The 23,804-nt window shown below is 36.2% G+C and overlaps 3 protein-coding genes and 1 pseudogene across 5 annotated transcripts; 3 read left to right on the top strand and 1 right to left on the bottom strand.

Moving 5' to 3' along the window:
• Positions 1–743: 743 nt before the first annotated feature.
• Positions 744–2,947, top strand: LOC112093579 (annotated as a pseudogene).
• Positions 2,948–9,226: 6,279 nt separating this feature from the next.
• Positions 9,227–10,987, top strand: LOC21391995 (F-box/FBD/LRR-repeat protein At1g13570). The gene is made up of 3 exons (XM_024172293.1): positions 9,227–10,072; positions 10,405–10,560; positions 10,721–10,987. The coding sequence occupies exons 1-3, from the start codon at positions 9,227–9,229 to the stop codon at positions 10,985–10,987; spliced, it is 1,269 nt and encodes a 422-aa protein (XP_024028061.1).
• A 577-nt stretch (positions 10,988–11,564) lies between these two features.
• LOC112093577 (F-box/FBD/LRR-repeat protein At1g13570-like) lies at positions 11,565–14,122 on the top strand. Of its 2 annotated transcripts, none has more exons than XM_024172289.1 (3): positions 11,565–11,725; positions 12,855–13,643; positions 13,898–14,122. In XM_024172289.1, the coding sequence occupies exon 2, from the start codon at positions 12,869–12,871 to the stop codon at positions 13,631–13,633; it is 765 nt and encodes a 254-aa protein (XP_024028057.1). In that variant the 5' UTR covers positions 11,565–11,725; positions 12,855–12,868; the 3' UTR covers positions 13,634–13,643; positions 13,898–14,122. The 2 variants fall into 2 exon arrangements, with proteins under 2 accessions (XP_024028057.1, XP_024028056.1); XM_024172288.1 differs by lacking the exon at positions 11,565–11,725 and adding an exon at positions 11,977–12,127.
• Positions 14,123–14,222: 100 nt separating this feature from the next.
• LOC21391994 (probable glycerol-3-phosphate dehydrogenase [NAD(+)] 1, cytosolic) lies at positions 14,223–17,827 on the bottom strand. 2 transcript variants are annotated; one of them, XM_024172276.1, is made up of 6 exons: positions 17,632–17,827; positions 16,313–17,107; positions 15,985–16,206; positions 15,022–15,269; positions 14,636–14,775; positions 14,223–14,546 (listed from the first exon to the last, which is right to left on the bottom strand). In XM_024172276.1, exons 2-6 carry the CDS (start codon positions 16,974–16,976, stop codon positions 14,420–14,422), a joined length of 1,401 nt encoding a protein of 466 aa, XP_024028044.1. In that variant the 5' UTR covers positions 16,977–17,107; positions 17,632–17,827; the 3' UTR covers positions 14,223–14,419. The 2 variants fall into 2 exon arrangements, with proteins under 2 accessions (XP_024028044.1, XP_010106428.1); XM_010108126.2 differs by lacking the exon at positions 17,632–17,827 and having other exon boundaries at positions 16,313–17,625.
• Between the last annotated feature and the right edge of the window lie 5,977 nt (positions 17,828–23,804).

Here is a 23,804-nt window from a genome sequence, read left to right as displayed (position 1 = left end):
AGGTTTCAAGTATGTATGTTTAAAAAGTATACGTACATATGTATGCGGACGAATGATGGAGATGGGAATGGATACCGCTCACGCAGTTATTTTCTGTAGTAAGTTTAAGAAAGATCATGTATATGTCTATATGTTTCAAAGGTTTCAAGTATGTATGTTTAAAAAGTATACGTACATATGTATGTTAAGAAAACCAAGGTTGTAGCTAACAACCCTAGTTTTGAGTAATTAAGTTTTAGAACTTTGCAACAGTACATGCAACAAATAAATGAATTTTAAACATGACGATTTAAATGATTAATTTTAAAAGGACTTTAAGATGTACTTGAATTTAAGATTTCTCACGAAATCCGTTTTAAAGTCAAATGAGATGGCCGATTGAAATGACTAGTTTTAGAAAAGCTTTTAAAGAGTATTTGAAACAAGAGTTCAAATGCTATTCCGTTTGAAGGATATTTCTAAAAGGTTTTATCTTAACTAAAATTAAGAAAAGTTTTAAGAAATTTAGTGATTCACTTATTTGAAACTATTGTTACAAATTATGAAAGTATTTCTTCTTATATTAAAAAAAAAAATGTTCCGTAAATTTTTAAGAAACTCCAGTAAGTATAAGTTAAAGTTTAAGTTACGGTGGCGGCCTCATAAGAGGGTCGTCATATCTGCATTATTCATATTGTCTTATAAAGTGTTAAAAGACTCAAACCGGTACTTACATGTTCGATCACACATTTTCGCGCGATTGAATGTTCGATTTCACCGAGGAGCTTGTGAGCACAATAAATCATGTTCTCTCCCAACACTTTAGTCCAATACACAAGTTCAAGCTCTTCTATGACATTGGTCCAATAGATTCTATGTTCAACATGATCTATTATCAACAAAGTCTTCCTAATCGCGACAAAGATCGGTGGATTCTTTGCATGTCCCTATGCGGTATCAAAGAGTTGACTCTTACGTTTTACACCCGCCAGAGCTACACATTGCCTTCTTGCATATATTCTTGCCAAAATCTGACTAAGTTGGAGTTATGTAATTGTTCGCTGATTATGCCTCTAGTGAAATTTAGAGGTTTCAAGAATTTGAAGAGCCTTGATCTTGCTAGTGTAACTTTGTCCCAATATGTGCTTGAAATTCTGATATGTAACAACAGCCCGGCGCTTGAGAGGGTGGCTTTGTGGGACCTTAGACATAGATAGGTGGATTCGTCGTCTATCAAGAAGCGGCCATATCGAAGAGTTGTCACTTATTAGGTATTACACCCGCTGCCAACGCTACACGTTGCCTTCTTGCGCGTTTTCTTTCCAAAATTTGACAAAGTTGGAATTATTTCATTGTTCGTTGAGACCTCCGGACACATTTAAGGGTTTCGGGAAGTTGAAGAGGCTTCGTCTCTATAGTGTAGCTTTGGCTCCTGATGTGCTTACAATTCTGATTTGTAGCAGCCCTGTCCTTGAATGGGTGTCTCTGTTGGTCGATATCGGTGATGATGTTACGATTATCGATGTTGATGCGCATAAACTTCGGTACTTCAAATTTAGAAACACCTCCCGTTTGGCTGAAGTTACCATTTTGTGGGATAAGTGTGAGTCGTCGAGAACTATTGGAATCATCAGTCGTATGCCCAAGTTTTTTGATAATCTATTGCATGTCCAAAGGCTCATTCTTGGATGTGATTTTTTAGAGGTAATACTAGTGTTTATTTTTAAGGAGAATGACTACTCACGATCATGGGAAATCATGAAACTAAAACTTTAAGTATTAAGATTATCATACAAATAATTTGTGATATATCAATATTCTACTTTATTCATATAATTCACATAACTACGGTACGTGATAGTCAAGTTATATATGTATATACACACAGATATATATATATATATATATATATATATACACATATATCTATTCCCGTAATGTATGCATATTTGATCAATTAGTTTGTTGGGCTTTTCTTAAAATTTAGTTCATAAGTTTGAACACAAATTTAAATTTTATAAGAATAAAGACCGTAGCAAAAAGGTTTAATTAAACAATCGTATAGTTAGTAATTTCAAACCTCTTACGATTTTGGACTTTTCAAAATTCCTCAAAAATTTCATTATAGCTTCAATATTTAATGTCTAGTGATGCCACAACATTACTTCGTTATGTTAATATTAGTTTTCAATATTTCATGATATGTTAATAGTATTACGTTTCTTGTTGCTCCAATAGTATATAGCACTTGGTGGTTTACCAAGAGAGTAACCATTAGAACATCTCCAGTATCTCTCCGTGGCCATTAGTGTCAATGATCGAGAGATATTTTAGCAGCTCATTGCCTTCTAAGAACTGCCCCAAATCTACAAGAACTAAGCATTGTGGCAGCGGTATCTAGCAAAATTTTTTATAGCAAGTAATGTGATAAGTCACAAATTATTAATTTCCAATTGGTGAATCTATTCCTTTACCGACTCATTTATTATATCCTTAATTTGGTACCAAAAAAGAAAAAAATAGTCTATAACTTTAGATCTCGAGCATTTGCATTTCTTCTTTTAAGCTTGCCTGAATATACTTGAAAATTTTCCATTTAAAATTGTTAACTATAGAGCTAGCTTCTTTAGGAAGTTGCACACTTCTAATATTGTATAACCCTAAATTTGTAGGCAAGAACATCATTCCCCAAGGATGAGAATGCCAACCCTTTGGAAGATGAGCATGTGATGAATTTCCGATTCACCAAGTTGCGACATGTGAGAATGGTTCACATCCTTGGCCGTAAAAGCGAAATCGGTTTCATCAACTACAGCTTTCTGCTTCACCTATGCTTGAGACGATGACCATTCATCCCTTTCTTCCTCCGTGTAAACCGACGTTAGAAAAGTTGTTGTGTTTGGAGCATGGCCCGGAGCGAGTAGAGATCATTATAAAGGACCGTCGTTGCATAGGGTCGCCATGTTAGACAAATTTTGATCTAAGATTATAACAGTCCAAACTATTACTTTTAGTTTTTGTTCCTCTATCTCTTCTACCCTTTTCTCCTTAATTAGGTTTGAAATAGTTTAGACAAAATTCTGCTATGAAGTTGTGAAATAAATTATTAAAAACATAATCTAGATACTTTTTGTCTTGGCCGATTTTAACCTCTCACGCTCTTGTTCGTCTCCTTAATATTGTTCTTGCACAAGTGATGATCATGTGATTTAAGAATGAATGACGTGTGATGAAGTTTCTAAAACGACACTTTGAATTTCAACCGCTATTGGAACTAAAAGAAAATGAGTATTAACATATCCTAATTATGTCTTTGTCCAATATCATTTTCACTTGGTTTGCGGTTATTGTTTATTATATATATATATATATATATATATATATATATTTCTAAGTGGTGATTCATGATTGAAAAGTTGCTTTGTCCTTTTTGCAGTATGATGTTAAGGTCTTTTCACGCCCATGCATTGTTGTTTAACTTGTTTCCGTAATGCTATGTACATATTATCGTTCCAACAGGCCTTTCTGTCATACCTATTTTAAGAGCGTTTTCAAAATGATTTTGTTAGGGGTATAAAATTAAAATTTGGAGTTTTTAGAGAATGAGGACAGTGGATATTGTTTATGCATTTGGTTGTTTTCCAGAGCAATTTTCTTGAGTATACAAAAAAAAAAAAAAAGAGAGTGAAACTGGTGTTTCGTTTTTATCTTTTTGAAAAAATAAGTTTGAGTATATTTTCTTTTGAAATTAATTCACCCGCCAAATCTACTCATGGCCTTATTGCCTGTTTTCTTGCCAAAATCTGACAAAGTTGTAGTTAATTGATTGTTCGCTATGTGCTCCGGACACATTTAAGGGTTTCGAGAACTTGCAGATCCTCGATCTCGATCGCGTAACTTTGGCTCCGGCTGTGCTCGAAAGGCTGATATGTGGCAGCCCTGTGCTTGAGTGGGCGACTTTGTCGGTCAACCTCGGTGATCGTTTTGTTCAAAATATTACTGTTGAAACGCCTAATCTCCGACTCTTCAAACTTGGAGGCAAATGTACTGATATCACATTCAGAAACACACCCACAGTTTAGCTGAAATCGCCATTTCGTGGGATAGCTGTTGAACTCCCAAGTTTTCTGATCATCTATTGCATGTCCAGAGGCTCACACTTTGGGATACACAATTTTTAAAGGTAACACTTGTACTGATTTTTTTATTTTATTTTATTTTAAGAAGAAAATGTTCGATACCTACTCTTCATCATGAAATTAAAACTTGAATTATCAAGATTTTATGTGAATAATTTGTGACAATGCAACAGTCTACTATATATATTGAAAAGAGTGTTATTATTATTTTTTTTTCCAATTTATGTCCTGTATTATTATTCATAAAAAAAAGGTTTGTATTGAATCTAAATATGACCTGAAAATTTGGATTTTCTTTTTTATTTAAGGGTGTTTAGGTATTTTTTATGGTTATAATCTGAAGGTACTATAAGTTTAATACAGCCAAAAATACAAGTTATGATTTTTTGATAACCTCAAAATACAGTGTATAACGATGAAAAAAAAAACCCCTTATTGAAATTCACGTAACTATGGATAGTACCTGATATTGACGATTATATATATATATATATATATGTTTTTTCTATAATGTGTGCGTATTTCAACTTTTTTTTTTTTTTGTGTTTTGTTAACATTCAAATCCCCTCAAATTTCAGTGTAGCTTCAATTAATTTCTAATGTTGTTTGATGCCTTCTTGCTCCAGCGTCTAGCTCTTAGAAGTTTACCAAAAGAATATCCGCAGTTACATAATCTCCAATATCTCTCCATGGCCGTGAACTTTAAGAGTCAAAAAGAGATTTTAGCAGCCTTTTGGCTTCTAAGAAGTGCCCCAAATCTACAAGAACCAGACATTTTCCAGACGGTGAGTCTAACAGCTCTAATGTTATATTTTTCTTTTAATTTACCCAAATTATGCACTAGTTTTTATTCATATACCCATGTAATATGACAAGTGAATTGAATCTATTTTTTAAAAAATGTGTAATTTTCCATGAATTTGGTGACTAGCTATTGGTCTCCCTCTTTTTAAGATTTTCTATATACATCTGAAACATTTTTACTTAATTAGCAATAAACATTTGGGAAGTTGCACTTTCTTATACTGCGTAACACTCCATATATATGCAGGATAGATCCATGTTTGAGGACGTGAACGCAAACATTTTGGAAGACGACCACACGAATTTCCTATTCACCAAGTTGCGACGGGTGAGATTAGATAAAATCATCGGTTATAAAAGCGAAATCGAGTTCATTAACTACTTGCTTCTGCTTCACCTATGCTTGAGAAGATGACAATTCAACTGTTTCTTCCTTCTTATAAACGGATAAGGGAAGAGTTCTCGTGCCTTTTGCTTGGCTTAGACCGAGGAAAGGTCATTATAGAAGAGCCTTAATTTATCCTAAAAATATTTCTAAGATAAAGTATAAACTATTGTTTTTAATTTTTGTCTGTCTTACATGTTTTTTTTTCTCCCGGTTAAGTTCGAAATATGACTATGCCTAATTCAAAATTAGGGTATAATCAAACGTTTCAAACAAATTTTATGAAATACAAATATTGGTAAAAGTGAAATTTTGTGGTGAAAAAGGAGGCAAGGGTTAGGCCTTTTTGTATGAAATTACAATTTTTGTCAGGTTAAAAGTTTAGACAAAAATTTGTTATGAAGTTGTAATATATTATATTGACCTCAACTTATTTTAATTAGGTGAATGGTGAGTTCATGGAATATGAGATCAATGGCTAATATTGCTTTAAGTTTATTTTTTTCTTTTTTTTGTTTTATTTCTATCTAAAATTTAACTGATTTAACAATTTGATAAACTGCTATTGCTAGAAAAAATATAAATTCAAACAGTTTTGCTTAAAAAATTAGATTGAGAATCAAACGATTACTCACTTATTAAGAGTTCAAGGACCTAACTCAGAAAGGAAAGAAACTCAAAATCCAATATTGTAGCACCATTATTTTATTCTTCCTGTTAGGATTGGTTTTATATAGCAATATAGAGAAAAGTATATAGTTTACCATGGTTTTGTGCAAACTTATTATTTACGCCATTCTAAATAATTAGGTATATACTTCACCATGGTTTTGTGCAAGCTTATTATTTTTGCCATTTGAAATAATTAGATGCTATTATGTCCTTTTGTTTTTTTATTAATTAAATGATAATTATTTATTTTTGAGTTGAGTGACATAAATAATATTTTTTTACCATCTTGTTTGGTATTTCTGACGTTTTCCCTTTTATATATAAGAGCATATATATAATCCTAGTTAGAATTAACTCTCTCTTCTTTTTCCTCAATGAACACTTCCAAATGTGTGATATACGAATGGTATGTGTATGAAGTTTCCAAAAAAAACGCTTGTATTTTAATTTCTTTTGGAAATAAAAACAGAATTAGTAAATGTAAAATTATAAATCATGATGCCTTCTTCCGAGGCCATATTCTCACTTGGTCAAGCCTATGCATTGTCGTTTTTTGTCAGGCTCCACACAATGTCGTTTTGGAGAACAGGCCTTTCACAAACAAGAAACATCTCCATTTGAGACGTACATTTTTTTATTTTAACATGAAAAGATATATACTGCAAAGCCATGAAAGTTAAGACTTTATTCATATGCTATAATTAGTCCAGCTAATGTAATTTCACAAAGATCAGAGAAATCAACAAAATATTGACATCAAACGACAAACTCTAGACCATGTATCAATTATCATCTATGAACGAAAAATAACTAAAAGTTAAATAAAAAGAAAATAACTTTCATTTTCACTATCTATAAATTTAAGGATATAAGATACTCCATAACTCATGAGCCAATCCCAAAAATACTCTCCCTAAACTAGCACTTCAGTTCTATGCGTTAATTAAGTACTTGAATCCTAAACTAAGAAGCCTGACTTAAGGTAAATCACTTGAGCTGAGAATCATGTTAAGGTTACCGGCCAAGAAGTGATGACCTGTAGAATTCACCGGGTTCACGAAATCTCGATAGATTTTCGGCATCTTTCGTCATTTCATCCCTTAACAGTTGAAGAAAGGTCAGTGATGAGAAATTTTCTAAACATGCAAATGAACAGACTTGCATACCCACTTCACTAATAAAGAAAATGTATCAATCCTTGCCATGAGTACTTTATGTGGCATTTTTGTGTAGATATGTGCTTTGTCGTTTTTGTAAAGATTCCACATATTATCATTTTAATAGGCCTTTCACAAATTAATTTAATATGTTTTCGTTTAGAGACAATTTTGTTAAAAACTTTATTCATCTGTGAAAAAAAGGTAATTCACTTAAAAAAAAAGGCTAATTCTTTCACACAAAAAAAGGTAATTATGTAATTTCGTAAGGATTGAAGTAGGATCGGGAAACTGGCAATTGGGAATTAAATTATCGGTTTGATAAAATTATTTTAGAAAAGGAAAGAATATTTCATTCTTAGGGTTTTTTTTTTTTTTTTTTTTGAAAGGCATTCTTAGAGATTTTGAATTATCTGAATTAGCAATTTCACAATTTAATATAGAAAAGTCAAATTTAATTGTGACTTGATTCTTGAGCCAAGGTAAGTCAATTTCCCGTTTTATTTTTATTTATTTTTATTAAAATTTGCGTATTTTTGTGTCATTCCCCAATTTTATTTGCACTTTTGTAATTATTATTATTATTTTTGGACAATTTAGCCTATGAATATCTCATAAGCAATGAGATATAATGAAGCGATATCAAAGAGTAATTGTAGCGTTAACATCCGCATGCGCTACACCGTGCCTTCTTGTGTGTTTTTTTTTCCAAAATTTGATTATGTTGAAGTTATGTGATTGTTCGCTATAAGAACCCCGGACACATGCATAGCTTTCGGGAACTTGAAGATATACTTTTTTCTCCACAGGGCATCTTTGGATCAAGATGTGCTAGAAATTTTGATACATAGCAGCCCTGCGCGGTTGAATTTGCGTTTTTTGTTCATCCACTTTGGGTGATTTAGTTCTCTGACAGCCATCAATTTCTTGAGGCACAAAGCTAAAAAATAGTAAGTTGTGCAGTCTTACATAGCAAATTTCCAAAATTATTTCCATTATTTTTTTAATAGTTGAGATTTTAGCCTATAACTATGTCAGTCTATAACAAATAGGATTGAAATTATGAAAACATTTAGGTGAAATTTAGTTTTGAAAACAAAATCTCACTTGCTGTAGGATATTGCAGCGCTGTATCAGATGATGAAGAAAAATAATCCAAGAAAATATTTATTTTAGTTATTGTGGCTTGTTTTTCCCCTTTGCAGCTAGTTTGTGATTATCTAGTAGTAATGTTGGGATATATTGGTACGAGTATTCATTTTTCATTCATATTATAATTTTTTTTCCCTATAATTGATCTGATGATCCGTAGAATCATCACAAGATAACTATCACATAATATCACAACAAGATAATGATTTAATAGATAACTAACACCAGTTTTGAATTTCAAATGCGTTTGCTTATTTCTATTTTAAATTCCCGGCTGTTGATCATATTTGAACTTTGAAGTCTGTACCTCTTGTACAACTCTAATAGTTACGAGTATTTTATATAGAGAAAATTAATGAATCCACACTTTAAATTTTTACGCTTTACTTTTCGTTAATACCCTTTTAATTAATATAATTTTTTAACTAAAGGGTAATATGAGTGAAAATTTGAGACCAATGCATTCTAAGGGATGTTTGTTTTCTTTTCCCTTTTAAATACCATTTTCAGTAGAGGACTATGCATTGTAGTTTTTACAAGGCTCCGCACATTGTCGCTAGGATAAGCCTTTCAAAAATTAATTTGATGGAGAATTTTTAAAAATACCCCTTGAATTTAAAAAAAAAAAAAGAAGATAAATCCCATTCTCAGAGATTATTTTTTTTCTTTTTTAACTTATCTGTAGAATCATCACATGATAGCTTATATACCTCTACAAGATAATAAGAGATAAAATGCAGTTTCGTATATATTTCAAATGTGTACCCCTTAATTCAACCATTGATTAAATTCCAAAAATCTGTAGCCCCTCTTTGGTACATCTCTAATTTAAAAAAAAAAAAAAAAAAAAAAAAAAAAAAAAAACTGATGATCGCTTATTAAACGAGTATCATTAGTGAAATTGTTTATTGATTTCTTCTTTACGTTTCACATCAGTTATGGAGACGAACCAAATTGATAAAATCAGCGAATTACCGGATCATATTATAGAAGACATTTTGTGTCGTTTATCAACTAGGGATGCAGTGAGAACAAGTGTATTGTCGAGCAAGTGGAGGCTTAAATGGACTACATTACCATCCGTTGTGTTCGGTGACAGTTTTATGTGTCCACACATATTCGAATCAAACGAGGAGTTTGTGAGCACAATAGATCACGTTCTGTCGCGCCATGTTGGTCCAATACACAAGTTCAAGCTTTGCTATGACATTTACGCAATAAACGAGCACATGAGTATCGATCACGAAGAAATTCTTCTCAATCGCGACATAAATCGGTGGATTCTTCGTCTATCAAGAAGCCACATTAAAGAACTGTCACTTATGTTTTACCCCCGCCAATGCTCTATGTTGCCTAGTTGCACACTCTTTTCCCAAAAATTGACCGGCTTGGAGTTATGCAATTCTTCATTGAAACTCTCGGAGACATTTAAAGGTTTCGGAAATTTGAAAAGCCTTCATATCTCTAGCGTAACTTTGACTAAAGATATGATTGAAATTCTGATACGTAGCAGCCCTGTGCTTGAAAGTGTGGCTTTGTGGCCGGTTCACCTTGGTGATTTTGTTGAAAATATCAATGTCGACGCGCCTAATCTCCGAGTCTTCAAATTTTGCGGCACGCGTACCAATTATATCACTTTTCGAAACACCTTCTGTTTAGCTGAAGTCACCATTTTGTGGTCTAAGCCTTACCAGTCGAGGCATCTCAACACCAGTGGGATGCCCCGGTTTTTTGATAATCTATTGAATGTCCGGAGGCTCACACTCAAGGGTGGTTTTATAGAGGTAACATTTATTTATTTTTTTATTTAGAGGAAAATGATATGCACAGTGATGAAAAAACATCATGAAACTAAAAAACACTTAAAATCAACCAACCTGATTACGTTTGATAAATTGCAACATGTCCTATATATTATATATAAAGGTGCTTATTTCAATATAAGTTAGGGCTTGCTATTGATTTACTGTTTCTATATACCTTTTTCTTAATTACATGGAAACCTTTTTTGCGTCCATCTAATTCCCTCAAAATTTCAGCAGCTTCAATTTCTAATTAATGATGTCATTAGTTGCCATTACTAAAATCCTATGTTGCTAAATTCTTTTTGCTCCAGTGTCTAGCCCTCGGTGGTTTACCAAGAGAGTATCCGTTACGCAATCTCAAATATCTATCCACGGCCGTTAACTTCAACCGTCGAGAAGAGATTTTAGCAGCTCTTTGCCTTCTAAGAAGTGCTCCCAATCTACAAGAACTAAACATTTGCAACGGGGTGAGTTTTAATTTAACGGTTATTTATCTTTTTGTACCTTTTGTCTTAGGTTTATTCAGAAAATATACCTTTATTTTTTAAGCGTTGCAAACGTATATGTACCTTAAAATTACATGTAATAGGCGAATTTAACGTATATGTACCTTAAAATTACATGTAGGCACAATCCCTCCTCAAGAACATCAAATATCCCAACTTCTTGGAAGCTGATCAAACGAATCGCTTCACCAAATTGCAACGGGTTGAAATGAGTGGCATCTTTGGTTCTGAAGGAGAAATCTATTTCATCAACTTTATGCTTTCTACATCAACTGTTCTAGAGACGATGACCATTCGGACTATTTTGGGCTTCTCTAAATTATCGAAGCTGAAAAAGTCATTGTGCAAAAAACGTGCCTCGTTGCGAGCAGAGATCATTATAAAATAGCATTGCAACTAATTCAACATTAGAAGTTTATTGATTCTTTTAGTAAGATTTCTTAGATGTTTTGCATTAACTGAGTTGGAAACTTCACAATTAGTAAGTTTTGTTTTTTTTAGATATTTGATCTTGGAAATTGAAATTGAAATTTGACTTGAGTCTTGGGCCGATGTTATCAGATTTTCTTTCCAATTTTTAGTATCCTAATTAGTATCTAACCAGTCAATTACACTACATAATCATATGATAAGCATAAAAGAATAAATAGTAAAAAAACACTTCAAATTTTTTACACGACTGTGACATGATATTATTGATTAGACATCAATTAGGACACTAAAGTTAGACATAAGATTTGAGTCCTATTAAAAGTTACTTTTCCCATACTATTTTCCTTTATTTTTAGTAATTTTAGGATTTTTAGTTTCCATTTTTATTTTTATTATTCTGGTTCTTTTTTGTTTGACAATTTAGCCCATAAATTATATGCCAGTCCCATAATATGTAGTGGTAAAATTTTACAATCTTATAAAAAAAAATTAGGGTGAGATTTTCAATTAAAAAAATCTGATCTCTTGTTCTGCGCTGCATGAGAAGAAGAGAAAAAAATGAAACGGCGAAAATGGCTATTTTCTAGCTTATCGGGAGGCAAGTGGAAATTACACTTTTGGCCTGAAGACAATTACTCAAAGTATTCTTCGAGGTTTTGGATTAACTGCCTTGACTAGAAATTTCATAATTAGGGTAAGTTTTATTTTGTAATAATTTCATAAGCTCAAATTTAATTTTCTCTTGATTCTTGGGCCAATATTAAAACTTATTTCCCGTTCTACTTCCTTTATTTTCTTTACTTTTAGGATTTTTTAGTTTCCAATTTTATTTTTATTATTTTGGGTTTTATTTTTAACTTTTTTTTATGTGTGACAACTTAGCCTGTAATTAATTATATGCCAGATCCGTATGTAACCATGAAATTTTCATTATTATAAGAAAGAAAGGGGTGAAGTTTTCAATGAAAAATATCTTGTTCTGCGCTACATCAGAAGAAGAGGAGAAAAAGAATCGGAGAAAATGGCTGTTTTGGCTTGTTTTTCCTCTTTGCTAGTTTGTCGGACTTGATTGTTGCTCGTTGGGATTGGTTCATAGGTATTTTTCTTTTCTTCTCTCAAATGAATCAAGCTTGTGATCCACTTTATTTCAAATTTTAAAGTTTAAACCTTAAAGTTTTGTTAGTTCATACGGTGTTCAATCAATAAGAACTTGTGTTCTTTTTTATTCTTTTAATTTTTTTGATCTAATCTATAGAATCATAACAAAATAATAATCACAGATATTATCTCCACAAGATAAGGATGATAAGAGATAAAGATCGGTCTGTATTTCAAATGTATTTGCTTATTCGGAGAGGCCTTTAACGAATGAGATACATTTTTTGCGTTTAAGATAATTTTGAATTTAAAGAAATCCAGTGATTAGTGCCACAAAAGAAGATAACAAAGATTACTTTTGCGTTTATTTTGCCCCCTTTTCTAGTTTTTCGGGATTACTTTGGAATCGGTTTATGAATTATATATGTATTATATCGGATTCTTAAATTTTAAATCAAGAAAAAGGATTGTTCTCTCTCTCTCTCTGTTTTTTTTTTTTTAAATTATTTTGACCTCTTACCTTAACAAGATAATGATAATAAGCGAAAATTGAGTTTGTATTTATAACGTACTGGCTCATTTTTATTTTGAATTCCCAACCATTAAAAAAAAAAAAGAAAAAAAAAGATGTCCTTAAAGAGGGGGAAAAACTATGATAAATAGATGTAGCATTAAACGATATGTATCCATTAGTTTATTGAATTCTTCTTCGTCTTCTTTTCTAGGTTTCACATCAGTTATGGAGATCATAAAAATTGATAGAATCAGCGAATTACCGGATCATATTATAGAAGACATTTTGTCTCGTTTATTAACTAGAGATGCAGTGAGAACAAGTCTCTTGTCGCACAAGTGGAGGCATAAATGGACAACCACTCCGTCTATTGTGTTCGACGACACGTTTTTGAGTTATCCACCCATGCTTGTGAGTGTGATTGATCATGTTCTTTCGCGCCATGTTGGTCCGATACGCAAGTTCAAGCTCTACCATAGTTGGAGCCTAAGTCTTGCCAACAGCGACATAGATCGGTTGATTCTTGGTCTACCAAGACGCCATATCCAAGAGTTGTCTCTTACGTTTTACACCCGCAGCAAGCTCTACCCCCTGCCTTCTTGCGTGTTTTCTTTTCAAAATTTGTCCAAATTAGAGTTGAGTGATTGTTGGTTGAGACCTCCGGCGACATTTAAAGGTTTCAAGAAGTTGAAGATCCTCGATCTCACCAACGTAACTTTGGCTCCAGAAGTGCTCCAAAGTTTGATATGTACTAGCCCTGTGCTTGAATGGGCGGATTTGTGGGTCGAGTACATCGATGATTTTATTAAGAATGTGAATGTTGATAAGCCTAATCTCAAATGCTTAAAATATCTAGGCAGATGTATTGATCGTTTAGCAGTAGTTTACATTTTCTGGACTACGTTTGACCGGTTGAAGGCTCTTGGAATCACTCATATGCCCGAGTTTTTTGATCATCCATTGCAAGTCCGGAGGCTCACACTCGTATAATTTTTTAGAGGTAACACTTCTGCTTATAGGAAAACGATTCATCATTAAAATCATTAAACAAAATTTTAAATTGCGTGTGTATACATATATATTTTATATCAACTGATATGATAAGTGAATTGTAGTTTTCAATCGACGAGTCTACTTTTAGAAAGTTGTATTTTACTAATTGACAATTATGCATTTGCCACAATATTTAGAGGGGAAAAAAAAGGTTTTACTAATCCGGGTTTCTTATAATCTTGTATAAACTTGCATATGTAGGTAATGATCCATCGTTGAGAATGAGGAATATCACAACCTTTTGGTTTCGAACCAAATGAAGTCCCTATTCAACGGATTGCGACGAGTGAAAATGGATCACATCTTTGGTTGTAAAGCAATCGATTTCAGCTTTCGTTGTAAAGGATTTGAATTAGTTTCAGTACTTTGGTTTGATGCATATATTAAGATATTTCCAATTTAATCATTATTAGATTAGATTTAGAATTTCACTCTCCTTAAGTAGTTTGTTGATTGTAATTTTCAATTGAGTGGATGATTGATTAATGAATATTGAGCTATAGTTCCTCCTCTTGAGTTCTCGGTCTTCTCTATTTCCATAACTATATATATATATAAGAGCTCATTTTTACATATCAAAATATTAAGGATTTGAAATATAATCCACAAACAATAATTCATGAACCAATCCCAATGGTACACCCCACAAACTAGGACTGAAGCTAAGTGAAACTTGGATCCTACACTAAGTAGCTGCTTTAGGAAAATTACTTGAGAATGATATCAAGGTTGCTGTCCAAGAAGTGATGGCCTGTAGAATACATGGGTTTGCGCAATCTCAATACGATCTCGGGGGTCGTTCATCGTCTCATCCCTTAAAGCTTGAAGAATGGCCTGTGATGGGAATTCCCTAAACATGCAAATGAACACAAGAATTAGAGTTCACTACAGGAGTATTTTATATAGCACTTCACTGTCAAAGAAAAATAACACAAATACCTTGTTATGAGTATTTTATATAGCATTTTCAGTATAGGGCAAAGCTCAACTGGTGCAACGGGCTTGTTTTCTTTGGGATATAGGACGCTTAAGGACGATTGACTTAGCAGCTCAAAGAATGCTTTCACAGCAGAGACTCCCTGCAAGGTAAGGTTTATCATTGTTTTTGTGTGTATAAAATCAGTTTCTTTCAACCAGAGAGACTATAGAAGCAACCAAAACAACTAAGCAATTTGTCCCACTTATGAAAGTATGAAAGTTCTGTTTCTCAGCTTGATTCCACATTGTCGTATTCCCAACTTCATCTTAAGTTAATCAAGTTGTATCCTAAATAGGCTTAGCATGTTGCTTCAATATTGCCCGAAAAAATGGTAAACATCCCTTACCTGAATCATACCCTTTCCCTTGATGCTATCACCCATTTCAAGGCTCAACTCGCCTTTGGCCAACTTGTGCCCATACCATGCATTACGACCCTTCAACAGGGTTACATAAGTATCGGCAAGCAAAGGTCCCGCAAGTTTTTCTGGTTCCTCTGCCAAAAGATGGGTGATAAATATCATCTCGGATGTGCAGTGTGCAAAGTATACTGATTTGCTGGTCGCACTCTCATTCGTTAAAGCTGCTACCATTCCTGCATAATAAAAAGGACAACCCTTACAACATAAGCAAGACAACACATGGCCAGAAATTTGTGTGCACATAAAATTTTCCAATTAACACACGTAGTAAATCAGTAGAGCAGGGCAATTGGCACACACACAAAAAAAAAAAAAAAAAAAAAAAAAAAAAAAAAAAACATTAAAGAGAAGGGCAAGGAATGTTCCATATTGGTTGCTCCTGCTTAATTTTAGATACCTTAAATGATAGCTACTTGAAATTTTGATTAAACATGCCTGTTAGAATGGTTGAGGCCAAAAAAATGAAGTGCCAGCATAATTTTCAAAAACCAAGCACACATGTTTATGGGTTCATGTGTATATACTGTGAAAGAGAACCATCTTTCCATATCAGGCCTCGTGTGGATGGGTGCCCTACCGGCAGCATATAAAGTGATTTGAAAAATAAAAAAGCATTAGGCATCTTTCTACTCGGTTTACCAAGTGAATACTTAAGTCTGTTTCGATTTTAACATGCCAAAACAGAAAGGTATTGTCTTCCTTTTGCATGTCTTCAAGTTTATAGTATAAACATAATACAACAGTTGGAGGTGATTGTCTCGTAATTACACATGAATGAGATCATACAAACTTTGGAACAAATAGCTCCAAAAAGTACATTCCTTGTTAGGAATGGAAGAGCTAGCTAAACCATAAAGAAGCTATGAAGCAACTAAAATGGAATCTTACCAGCTCCGATTGCATAGACGTTCTTTAGACCACCCATGACTTCATGGGTAACTAAATCGCCATTATCCCACACTATAAAATGGGCCTGCCTCAAAATTCTAGCCAATGGTTTTCTCCACTTTTCAGCTCCACATATTCGAGCATTAGCATATTCCTTGTTGTATATCTCTGAGGCAATGTTAGGACCTCCAAGATAGAGAATGTTCTCAAGTGGAACGCCAGCTGCAAAGCACGACATGATACGAAATCCAAGAGTTTACATTGAGATAAAGTTATTCAAACAAAACTAAGTTACCAACAACTAAAGAAATCATGGAAACGGTCTTACTAGCTCGATTGATCATTTGTGTAGGAGTAATTATCCGCGGCTCATGCTCCAGTTCAGCCTCTACACCTTTTGACAAAGAGATGATAATTGGCATTGTTATTCTCTCCTTCCAATACCTCCTAATTTCTTCAAACACTTCACGAGTTTCGGTCGAGGGCAATCCATTCACCAAAATATCGGCATCCCACACAGCCTCCTGCAAGTTGGTGACAACCTTCAAGGGGCAAAGAGGGGTGTCAATCATATTTAAACAAAATCCATCTTTCAATATCTCATCAGCATAGAGCGTCCGATCACCTAGTCGCGCCTCAACGTACTTCAGGTATGCGCAACGCCTAATTAGCCTCCTCAACACATCTTCCCTCGAGTTGATCACCTCAAATAGGTGCTCGGCAGTGGCTCTATCCACGGCTCTCCCAGGCCTTCTCCAAATTCTTATCAAAACTTTATCTCTCAAGTGACCATAACTGTCCTGTAGCATGGCAGTGAAGACACTGCCCCAAGCACCCGCACCTACACCAACTATCTTAAGAGGGTCTCCTTCAGCTTTGCCAATAAGTCCACGGATCTCATCAAACTTCTCCTCAATTGACCCATTTGAGTTCTGTATTAACCCATTTAAGTGCACACTATTATGAATCTCTGTATCACTGGCCCCAACCATCTTGTTTTTCTTCTCTCTCTTCTTATTCAAAAAGAACAAAACCAACAATTAACCAAAACCACAAGAATCTTTCCCAAGGTGCTCAAAATCAAGAATTCCCTCCTCAAAGCCCCGGATCTATGAACCCACTTCTGAAAGTAAGTATTAAACAAGATGAGCAATGAGAGACAACCCCAAATAAAAAAAATCACCTAAAATAGATAAATCAACGTCTAAGAAAGCAAAGAATTCTTATTGGGTTTTGTTTTCCCTCTTCCACCAAAGTCCAAAATCAATCCCTTTTATTGAATTCCCACCGCCTTTGACCCAAATTAGAAGCTGATCAAACTCAGAACTTCACCTAAACCCTAAACCCTCTTGTCCAGAAAAAAACCCACTTCTTAAAATAAGTAATCCAAAACCTGAACGATGACAAAAATGAACAAAACGTCTAAAAAATCAAGAATTATTGTTGGCTTTCCACCAATCTCATAAAAACCAATCAAATTTCCAGAAGCCTTTGATCCAAAACAGAAGCTTTATATCAAATTCTAGAATATCACACAATACAACAAAAGGATCTTCTTTTTTTTTTTTTTTTTTTTTGATATAAACTACATGGGAATCACCGAATCTAGTTTAAATAACTTGAGCAGAAGAGAAAGCGAAAACAAACTCTATTTGTCGGCAGGTTTTTCAAGGCGGTGTTTAAGCCTTAAAACTGGTGTCTTTAGAATGTGGCCAATGGCTTGAAGAAGAAGAAGAGTAGTTCACACTTGCTGTGTGGAATTGAATGTGGCCAATGGCTTCAGATGCGCGTATGACTTTGTTTTGGAGTTGGAAGTAAAAAAAGCTCTGTTACATATCTGGAAATTTTACCAAAAAGAAAAGAAAAATGAAGAAAGTATGAACATTTCCTCTCTCAAACGACAGCAAGGTAGAAAACGACAATAAAACGAAAGACGACAGCAAAATGTGAAACGGCGGTTAAGATAAAAAGGAGAAGAAATCAGGAACCAGCCATCGACACGAACATAGAAAGGAACATTAGCAATGCAACATTAAACACTAACGAATTCCAACGACAAGAACATGAAAAACTGCTATAAGTGAAATAATGGAGAAAACCGAGAAAGAAAAAACGACAAAGAATTCCAACGACTGATATGAAAAAAAAAAAAAAAAACTTTAAAATCGAACGACACTGAGATTAAAATGACATGAAAACGACAAAAAGGAAAAGAATAACAACAAACAAGAAAACCACCCAAAAAAAAAGTCACTAATGAAAAGAAAACGAACAACAAATGAGAACGACGTCAAGCTGAAACAGCTAAAACGACATCAATATGAAAACGATAACAGCGGCAACACAGAAAGCCGCTAGTAAACGACCAACAGAAATGAACGACAATAAATGAGCAAAAGAACATGACACTAAAAACTTCAATTAAAAAAAAATGAAACTCAGAGAGTGAAAAGCGATGACATAATGAAACGGTAGCAAGGAACTACAGGATCAAAGCTCGAACGACAACAAACTAAATCCGCAAGTAAAAAAAAGAAAAAAGAAAGGGATAAAAACACATACAGAATACAAGAAAAAAATACAGCAAAATGAACCCGCAATAAGGTGGAAATAATGAAACCCAAACGGCAGCAAGCAATCAACGACAACTAATGAAACAACGACAGCAATGTGATAAAAACATCTCAAACGACAACAGCGGGAACAACACGAGCGCTGCAAAACGTCACGAATGTAGGGAGAGAAAAACTGAACGACAGCAATCGTAAGATAAGAAATAAGAATCTCAAGACAAAAACTCAAATAGAACTAAAGGGAAAACGACATCAATTTAAAAAAACGACACGAAACGACAAACAAACTACAGCAAGAAATGAAACAACAAAATAAACGACAAAAGTAAAGACCGACGAGTAATGTGAAAACGACAAGAACTCAAACAACGATGACAAACTTAAACTAAATTCTGTAGAGACTGCAATTTTATTTTATTTATTTTGATTTTGATTTTGTGATAAATACTATAGAAATGGCAAATGAAAATAAATAAAATATAATCAAAAGTGCTTATTAATCAAAGATTCCACTATCCTCAAAAAAAAAAAAAAAAAAAAAAAAAAAAAAAAAAAGTGTTTTTTAAAAAAAAACCCCCCTCCCCCAAAAAAAAAAAAAAAAAAAAAAAAAAAAAAAAAATCAAAGATTCCACTTATGAGAATATTGAAACTTGAAAGTTGAAGAGAGAATTCTAGAGAGAGAGCGGAAAAGAAGGAGAATATTCTGGTCGGCTACCAGAAGCGCGTTTTTGGTCAGTCGATCTCTAAAATACGCTCATACGCTCTACGTCGACCGACCTACACGATGGTGGAGTTTGTGTTGTGTTTTCTTCTCTTTTTTTTAGTTGTTCATAGAATAAAGGTAATCATTCTCCTAATATTGGTGTTTGTTTTTCCCTTCAAATCGCTAGATTTGTCTGGTCCCTACAAATCGCTAGATTTGTCTGGACTTTGGTTGTTTTTGTTATTTTTAGTTATGTTCCCCCACCAAGCTATAATCTTGTGTGGGTTTTATGTTGTTTTATATCTTCTATATGTTTTTAGCTAGATCTGTCGATTCAACGAGCTTGAAGTGGAAGAATATTGACTTTCAAAGATCGGTCTTTGCAGAGAGTTTGCTACAACCTTTTCGGGAGAGCCAACGTGGAAGGAGAATTAAATGAGCTAAGAGAAGTGCTCTAAATTGTGGTCATTATCAGACCTTGGTTTCATGTACTAGGACGCTGTTGGGTCTCCGGGTACCTGCAGCAGAAATACACACACACACAAGCACATAGATCAACACCACAACTAGATTACCGAAGGAACCTCAACCAAAGGATCCGTTTGATTAATCGTCGCTGGAAACCACGAGCTCAGCTCGGCCAGCCAATACAATAGTAGAATTATTCTCAGAATGAAGATAAAAATGATTGCCCCCCTCACTATCTCTCTTCTAACATCCCTCCTCACTAGGCACTACTTCCTAGGAGTCTAACCGCCTAGGCCAACTCAGCAGCCTCCTCATGTACTCATCTCCTTTCCCCAACCGAAAATGTTGCGAGCACCTCTAGCATACATCCGTTCGTATCTATTCCTCCTAGGCTCGGTTGTAACATTACTTCCTTCCTCAAAATCGACCTTGTCCTTAAGGTCGAAAGTAAGGAAACGGGCTTGCAGCTCTTTAACGCTTTCCCAAGTGGCGCTCTCCATGTCCCGGCCCTGCCACTTCACCAGCACTTCCTTAAGGGGCTGTCCTCCTTGCTTCCGCAGGCGCCCTTGTAGCATGGTCTCCGGAAACAGTGGTTTTGAGATGTCCGGCGCGAAGTTGCCGATCACTGGTTCCTGTGAAACCGCACGTCTGCCGACCACTTTCTTCAGCATAGACACATGGAAAACCGAGTGCACCCTGGACCCTTCTGGCAGCCGAAGCTTGTAAGCCACAGGACCTACCTTGCCGAGCACCTCAAACGGGCCGCGGTATTTTGGGGCCAACTTGTTGCTGAGATGTCTAGCCACAGATCCCTGTCGATAGGGTTGCAGTTTCAGCTAAGCCAGTTCTCCCACCTGAAACTCCTGTTCCACTCGTTTCTGATCCGCATAGCGCTTCATTCATTCCTAAGCGCGCTCCAAGTTGCATCGCAACTGTTTCAGCTGCTCATCACGATCCGAAAGCTGCATATCCACTGAACCCACAGTAGTCTTGCCCCCTGTATATCGTATCAATGTTGGGGGAGCCCGACCATATAGGGCTTGGAAGGGTGTCATGCGAGCAGCCCTGTGGAAATTGGTATTGTACCAATATTCCGCCCAACACAGCCATCTACTATAGTGCCTAGGCTGACCGCTGGTGAAGCACCTCAGATATGCCTCTAGGCAATGGTTAAGAACGTCTATCTGCCCATCAGTTTGAGGGTGGTATGCTGAACTCATGTGCAAGGTTGTCTGTTGGAGACGGAATAGCTCCTTCCAAAACAGACTAGTAAACACCTTATCCCGATCACTTACTATACTCCGAGGTATGCCGTGAAGACGCACCACCTCTCGGCAAAACACCTCCACTACCAATTTCGCAGTGAACGGCCGCTTGAGAGCGATGAAGTGCGCAAACTTGGTTAAGCGGTCCACCACCACAAAAATGACCTCATGCCCGCTGGACTTAGGCAACGCCTCGATGAAATCCATCGAAATATCCTCCCACACTGCCTCGGGAATGGGCAGCGGTTGTAGTAACCCCGCCGGGCTTGTTGATTCCACCTTATTCTGCTGACAAACCCCGCACTCAGCCACAAACCGTTACACATCCTTGGCGATGCCTGGCCAATACACGTTAGCGCTTATCCGCTTATAAGTCCTTAATGCCCCCGCATGTCCTCCTGTCATAGTGGAGTGGAACTCCTGTAACAACTGTTGTTTGAATTGTGAACCCGCCGGAATGACTATCCGTCCCCAGTGTAGCAACACCCCATGTTCCACGGCATATTGGCTTTCTTGCGCCTCTCCACGACTCAAAAGCTCCTTGAGGGTGCAAAGTTTGGCGTCAGCGGCTATCTCGCGCTCCACCAAAGCCATGTCTAAGAATTGGGTCCCCGAGATTGCCAGGAGTTCACCTCCCTGTGCCCAACCACCTCGACGAGACAATGCATCGGCCACTACATTCTCTTTTCCAGCCCGATAGTGTATGTCGAACTCAAACCCCAACAACTTCACCAGCCACTTTTGTTGAGCCGGAGTACTAATCCGCTGCTCCAAAAGGAAGCGAAGGGATTTTTGATCAGTGTGAACCACAAACCTCCTGCCAAGAAGGTATGCCCGCCATTTCTGAATGGCCAGGACCAGGGCCATAAGTTCCATCTCATAAACCGACTTGGCCATTGTCCTAGACGACAGCCCCTTGCTGTAATAGGCCACCGGTCGCCCCCGTTGCAATATGACTGCCCCTATTCCTGTTCCCGAAGCATCCGTCTCGACCTCGAAAGTGTCCTTGAAATCGGGTAATGCAAGGATTGGGGTCTTAGTCATACGTCGTTTAAGAGCCTGAAAAGCCCAATGCGCCTCCTCTGACCAGGTGAACTCCCCCTTCTTTAACAAATCGGTCAAGGGTCGTGCTATGGCGCCGTAGTTTTTCACAAACCGACGGTAGTATCCCGTCAAACCCAGAAAGCCTCGCACTCCTTTCACTGTGGTTGGGACGGGCCACTCGACCATGACCCGTATCTTTCCCGGGTCCGCTGTCACCCCTTCGTGGGAAATATAGTCCCCCAAGTATTCCACGGTATCCTGGAAGAACAAATTCTTTTCTAAATTGAGCACAAAACCCCCTTCCTTTAACAGCCCCAACACAGTTCGTAAATGGCCTAAATGCTCCTTTGAACTATGGCTGTAAATTAGAATGTCATCTAAGAATACCAAAACAAATTTCCTTAGCAATGGTTTGAACAACTTCGTCATCATTGCCTGAAAAGTAGCGGGAGCCTTAGTAAGCCCAAAGGGCATAACCAAGAATTCGTAGTGCCCTTCGTGTGTCTAAAATGCCGTTTTCTCAACGTCCTCCCGCCTCATGCGGATTTGGTGGTATCCACTCTTTAGATCAAGCTTCGAAAAGCAAGATGCCCCGTGTAACTCATCTAACAACTCCTCGATTATAGGGATTGGAAACTTGTCTGGCACTGTCAATTTGTTCAATTCTCGATAGTCCACACAAAAGTGCCAACTTCCGTCCTTTTTGCGAACTGGCAACACCGGACTCGAATAAGGACTCTGACTGGGCCTAATAATTCTGGCCAATGTCATGTCTACAATCAGATGCTCAATCTCATTTTTCTGCGCATACGGGTACCGGTAGGGCCTGATATTCGGCAGTCTGGCACCCGGATGGAGCACAATGGCGTGATCCCCTGTTCTAGATGGTGGCAGCCCCAGTTTTTCTGAGAATACCAGTCCATAATCCTTTTCCAACTCTTCCATATAAGACGCCACTGCTCCCTCTTTCCGGCCAGTGGGTGAGCGGGTGGACTGCCACTGCACTAAATAGCACTCTTCTCCCTGTTTGGCCATCTTGGCCACAGCGGTAATCAAGATGGGCTCCCAGGATAAGGCCGACACCCTAACCAGCCGATGGACCTTCTCCTCCAATTCGAACTCTAACCACATCTGTCAATAGTTTTCCCTAAATGTACCTAATGTCCTGAGCCATCCAGCCCCCAAAACCACATCTACTCCCGGTATCTCAAAAGGGTACAAATCCAATTCAAACTTTAAACCCGACACTTCCAGATACACCCCTCGACATACGATATCTATAGTCACGCAATAATCATCTCCCACCTTAACCGTATATTCTGAAATTGCCCCTACCGTTAACCCCAACTCCTTAACCGTGGTCCAACTGATAAACAAGGAATTTGCCCCACTATCAATTAAAATGGTTACCTGTTTCCGCTGTAACCGTCCGTACATGTAACACCCATTTTTCTAACTGACAAATTCGTAGAAATAGATGTTAGAAATTAACATGAATGATGTTATGGTCTCATAATTAGTTAAATTCTAACATCACGTTGAGTTATATTCTGCAGGTGAACGCGACGAGGACTCGTGGTGTAAGAACAAGTTCATGCCAAACTGTTAAATTTTATATGATGATTTGATGGAAATGTGTGTTGATTTAATACCATTAATAGATTATGCAAATATATAGTTTTACAAAATACATATTAGATATATATGTCAAGTTTTAAATACAAATTGGTTATATGTTATATATAAAAAAAAAAAAAAAAAACCGTA

The sequence above is a fragment of the Morus notabilis genome, unplaced genomic scaffold (assembly GCF_000414095.1).
Source record: "Morus notabilis unplaced genomic scaffold, ASM41409v2 Scaffold855, whole genome shotgun sequence".
NCBI lineage: Eukaryota > Viridiplantae > Streptophyta > Magnoliopsida > Rosales > Moraceae > Morus > Morus notabilis.
Note: the sequence above shows the minus strand (reverse complement) of the source record. Positions and strands in the feature narration are given on the sequence as shown.

Excerpts from the sequence above, each read along its gene's own strand:
- LOC21391995 (XM_024172293.1), top strand. The coding sequence starts at position 9,227 with ATGGAGACGAACCAAATTGATAAAATCAGCGAATTACCGGATCATATT. Across the intron at positions 10,073-10,404 it reads TCAAGGGTGGTTTTATAGAG|TGTCTAGCCCTCGGTGGTTT; the intron begins GTAACATTTATT and ends TTTTTGCTCCAG. Across the intron at positions 10,561-10,720 it reads AACTAAACATTTGCAACGGG|GCACAATCCCTCCTCAAGAA; the intron begins GTGAGTTTTAAT and ends AATTACATGTAG.
- LOC112093577 (XM_024172289.1), top strand. The coding sequence starts at position 12,869 with ATGGAGATCATAAAAATTGATAGAATCAGCGAATTACCGGATCATATT.
- LOC21391994 (XM_024172276.1), bottom strand. The coding sequence starts at position 16,976 with ATGGTTGGGGCCAGTGATACAGAGATTCATAATAGTGTGCACTTAAAT. Across the intron at positions 14,776-15,021 it reads AGGGAAAGGGTATGATTCAG|GGAGTCTCTGCTGTGAAAGC; the intron begins GTAAGGGATGTT and ends CTTACCTTGCAG. Across the intron at positions 14,547-14,635 it reads TATAAAATACTCATAACAAG|GGAATTCCCATCACAGGCCA; the intron begins GTATTTGTGTTA and ends TTGCATGTTTAG.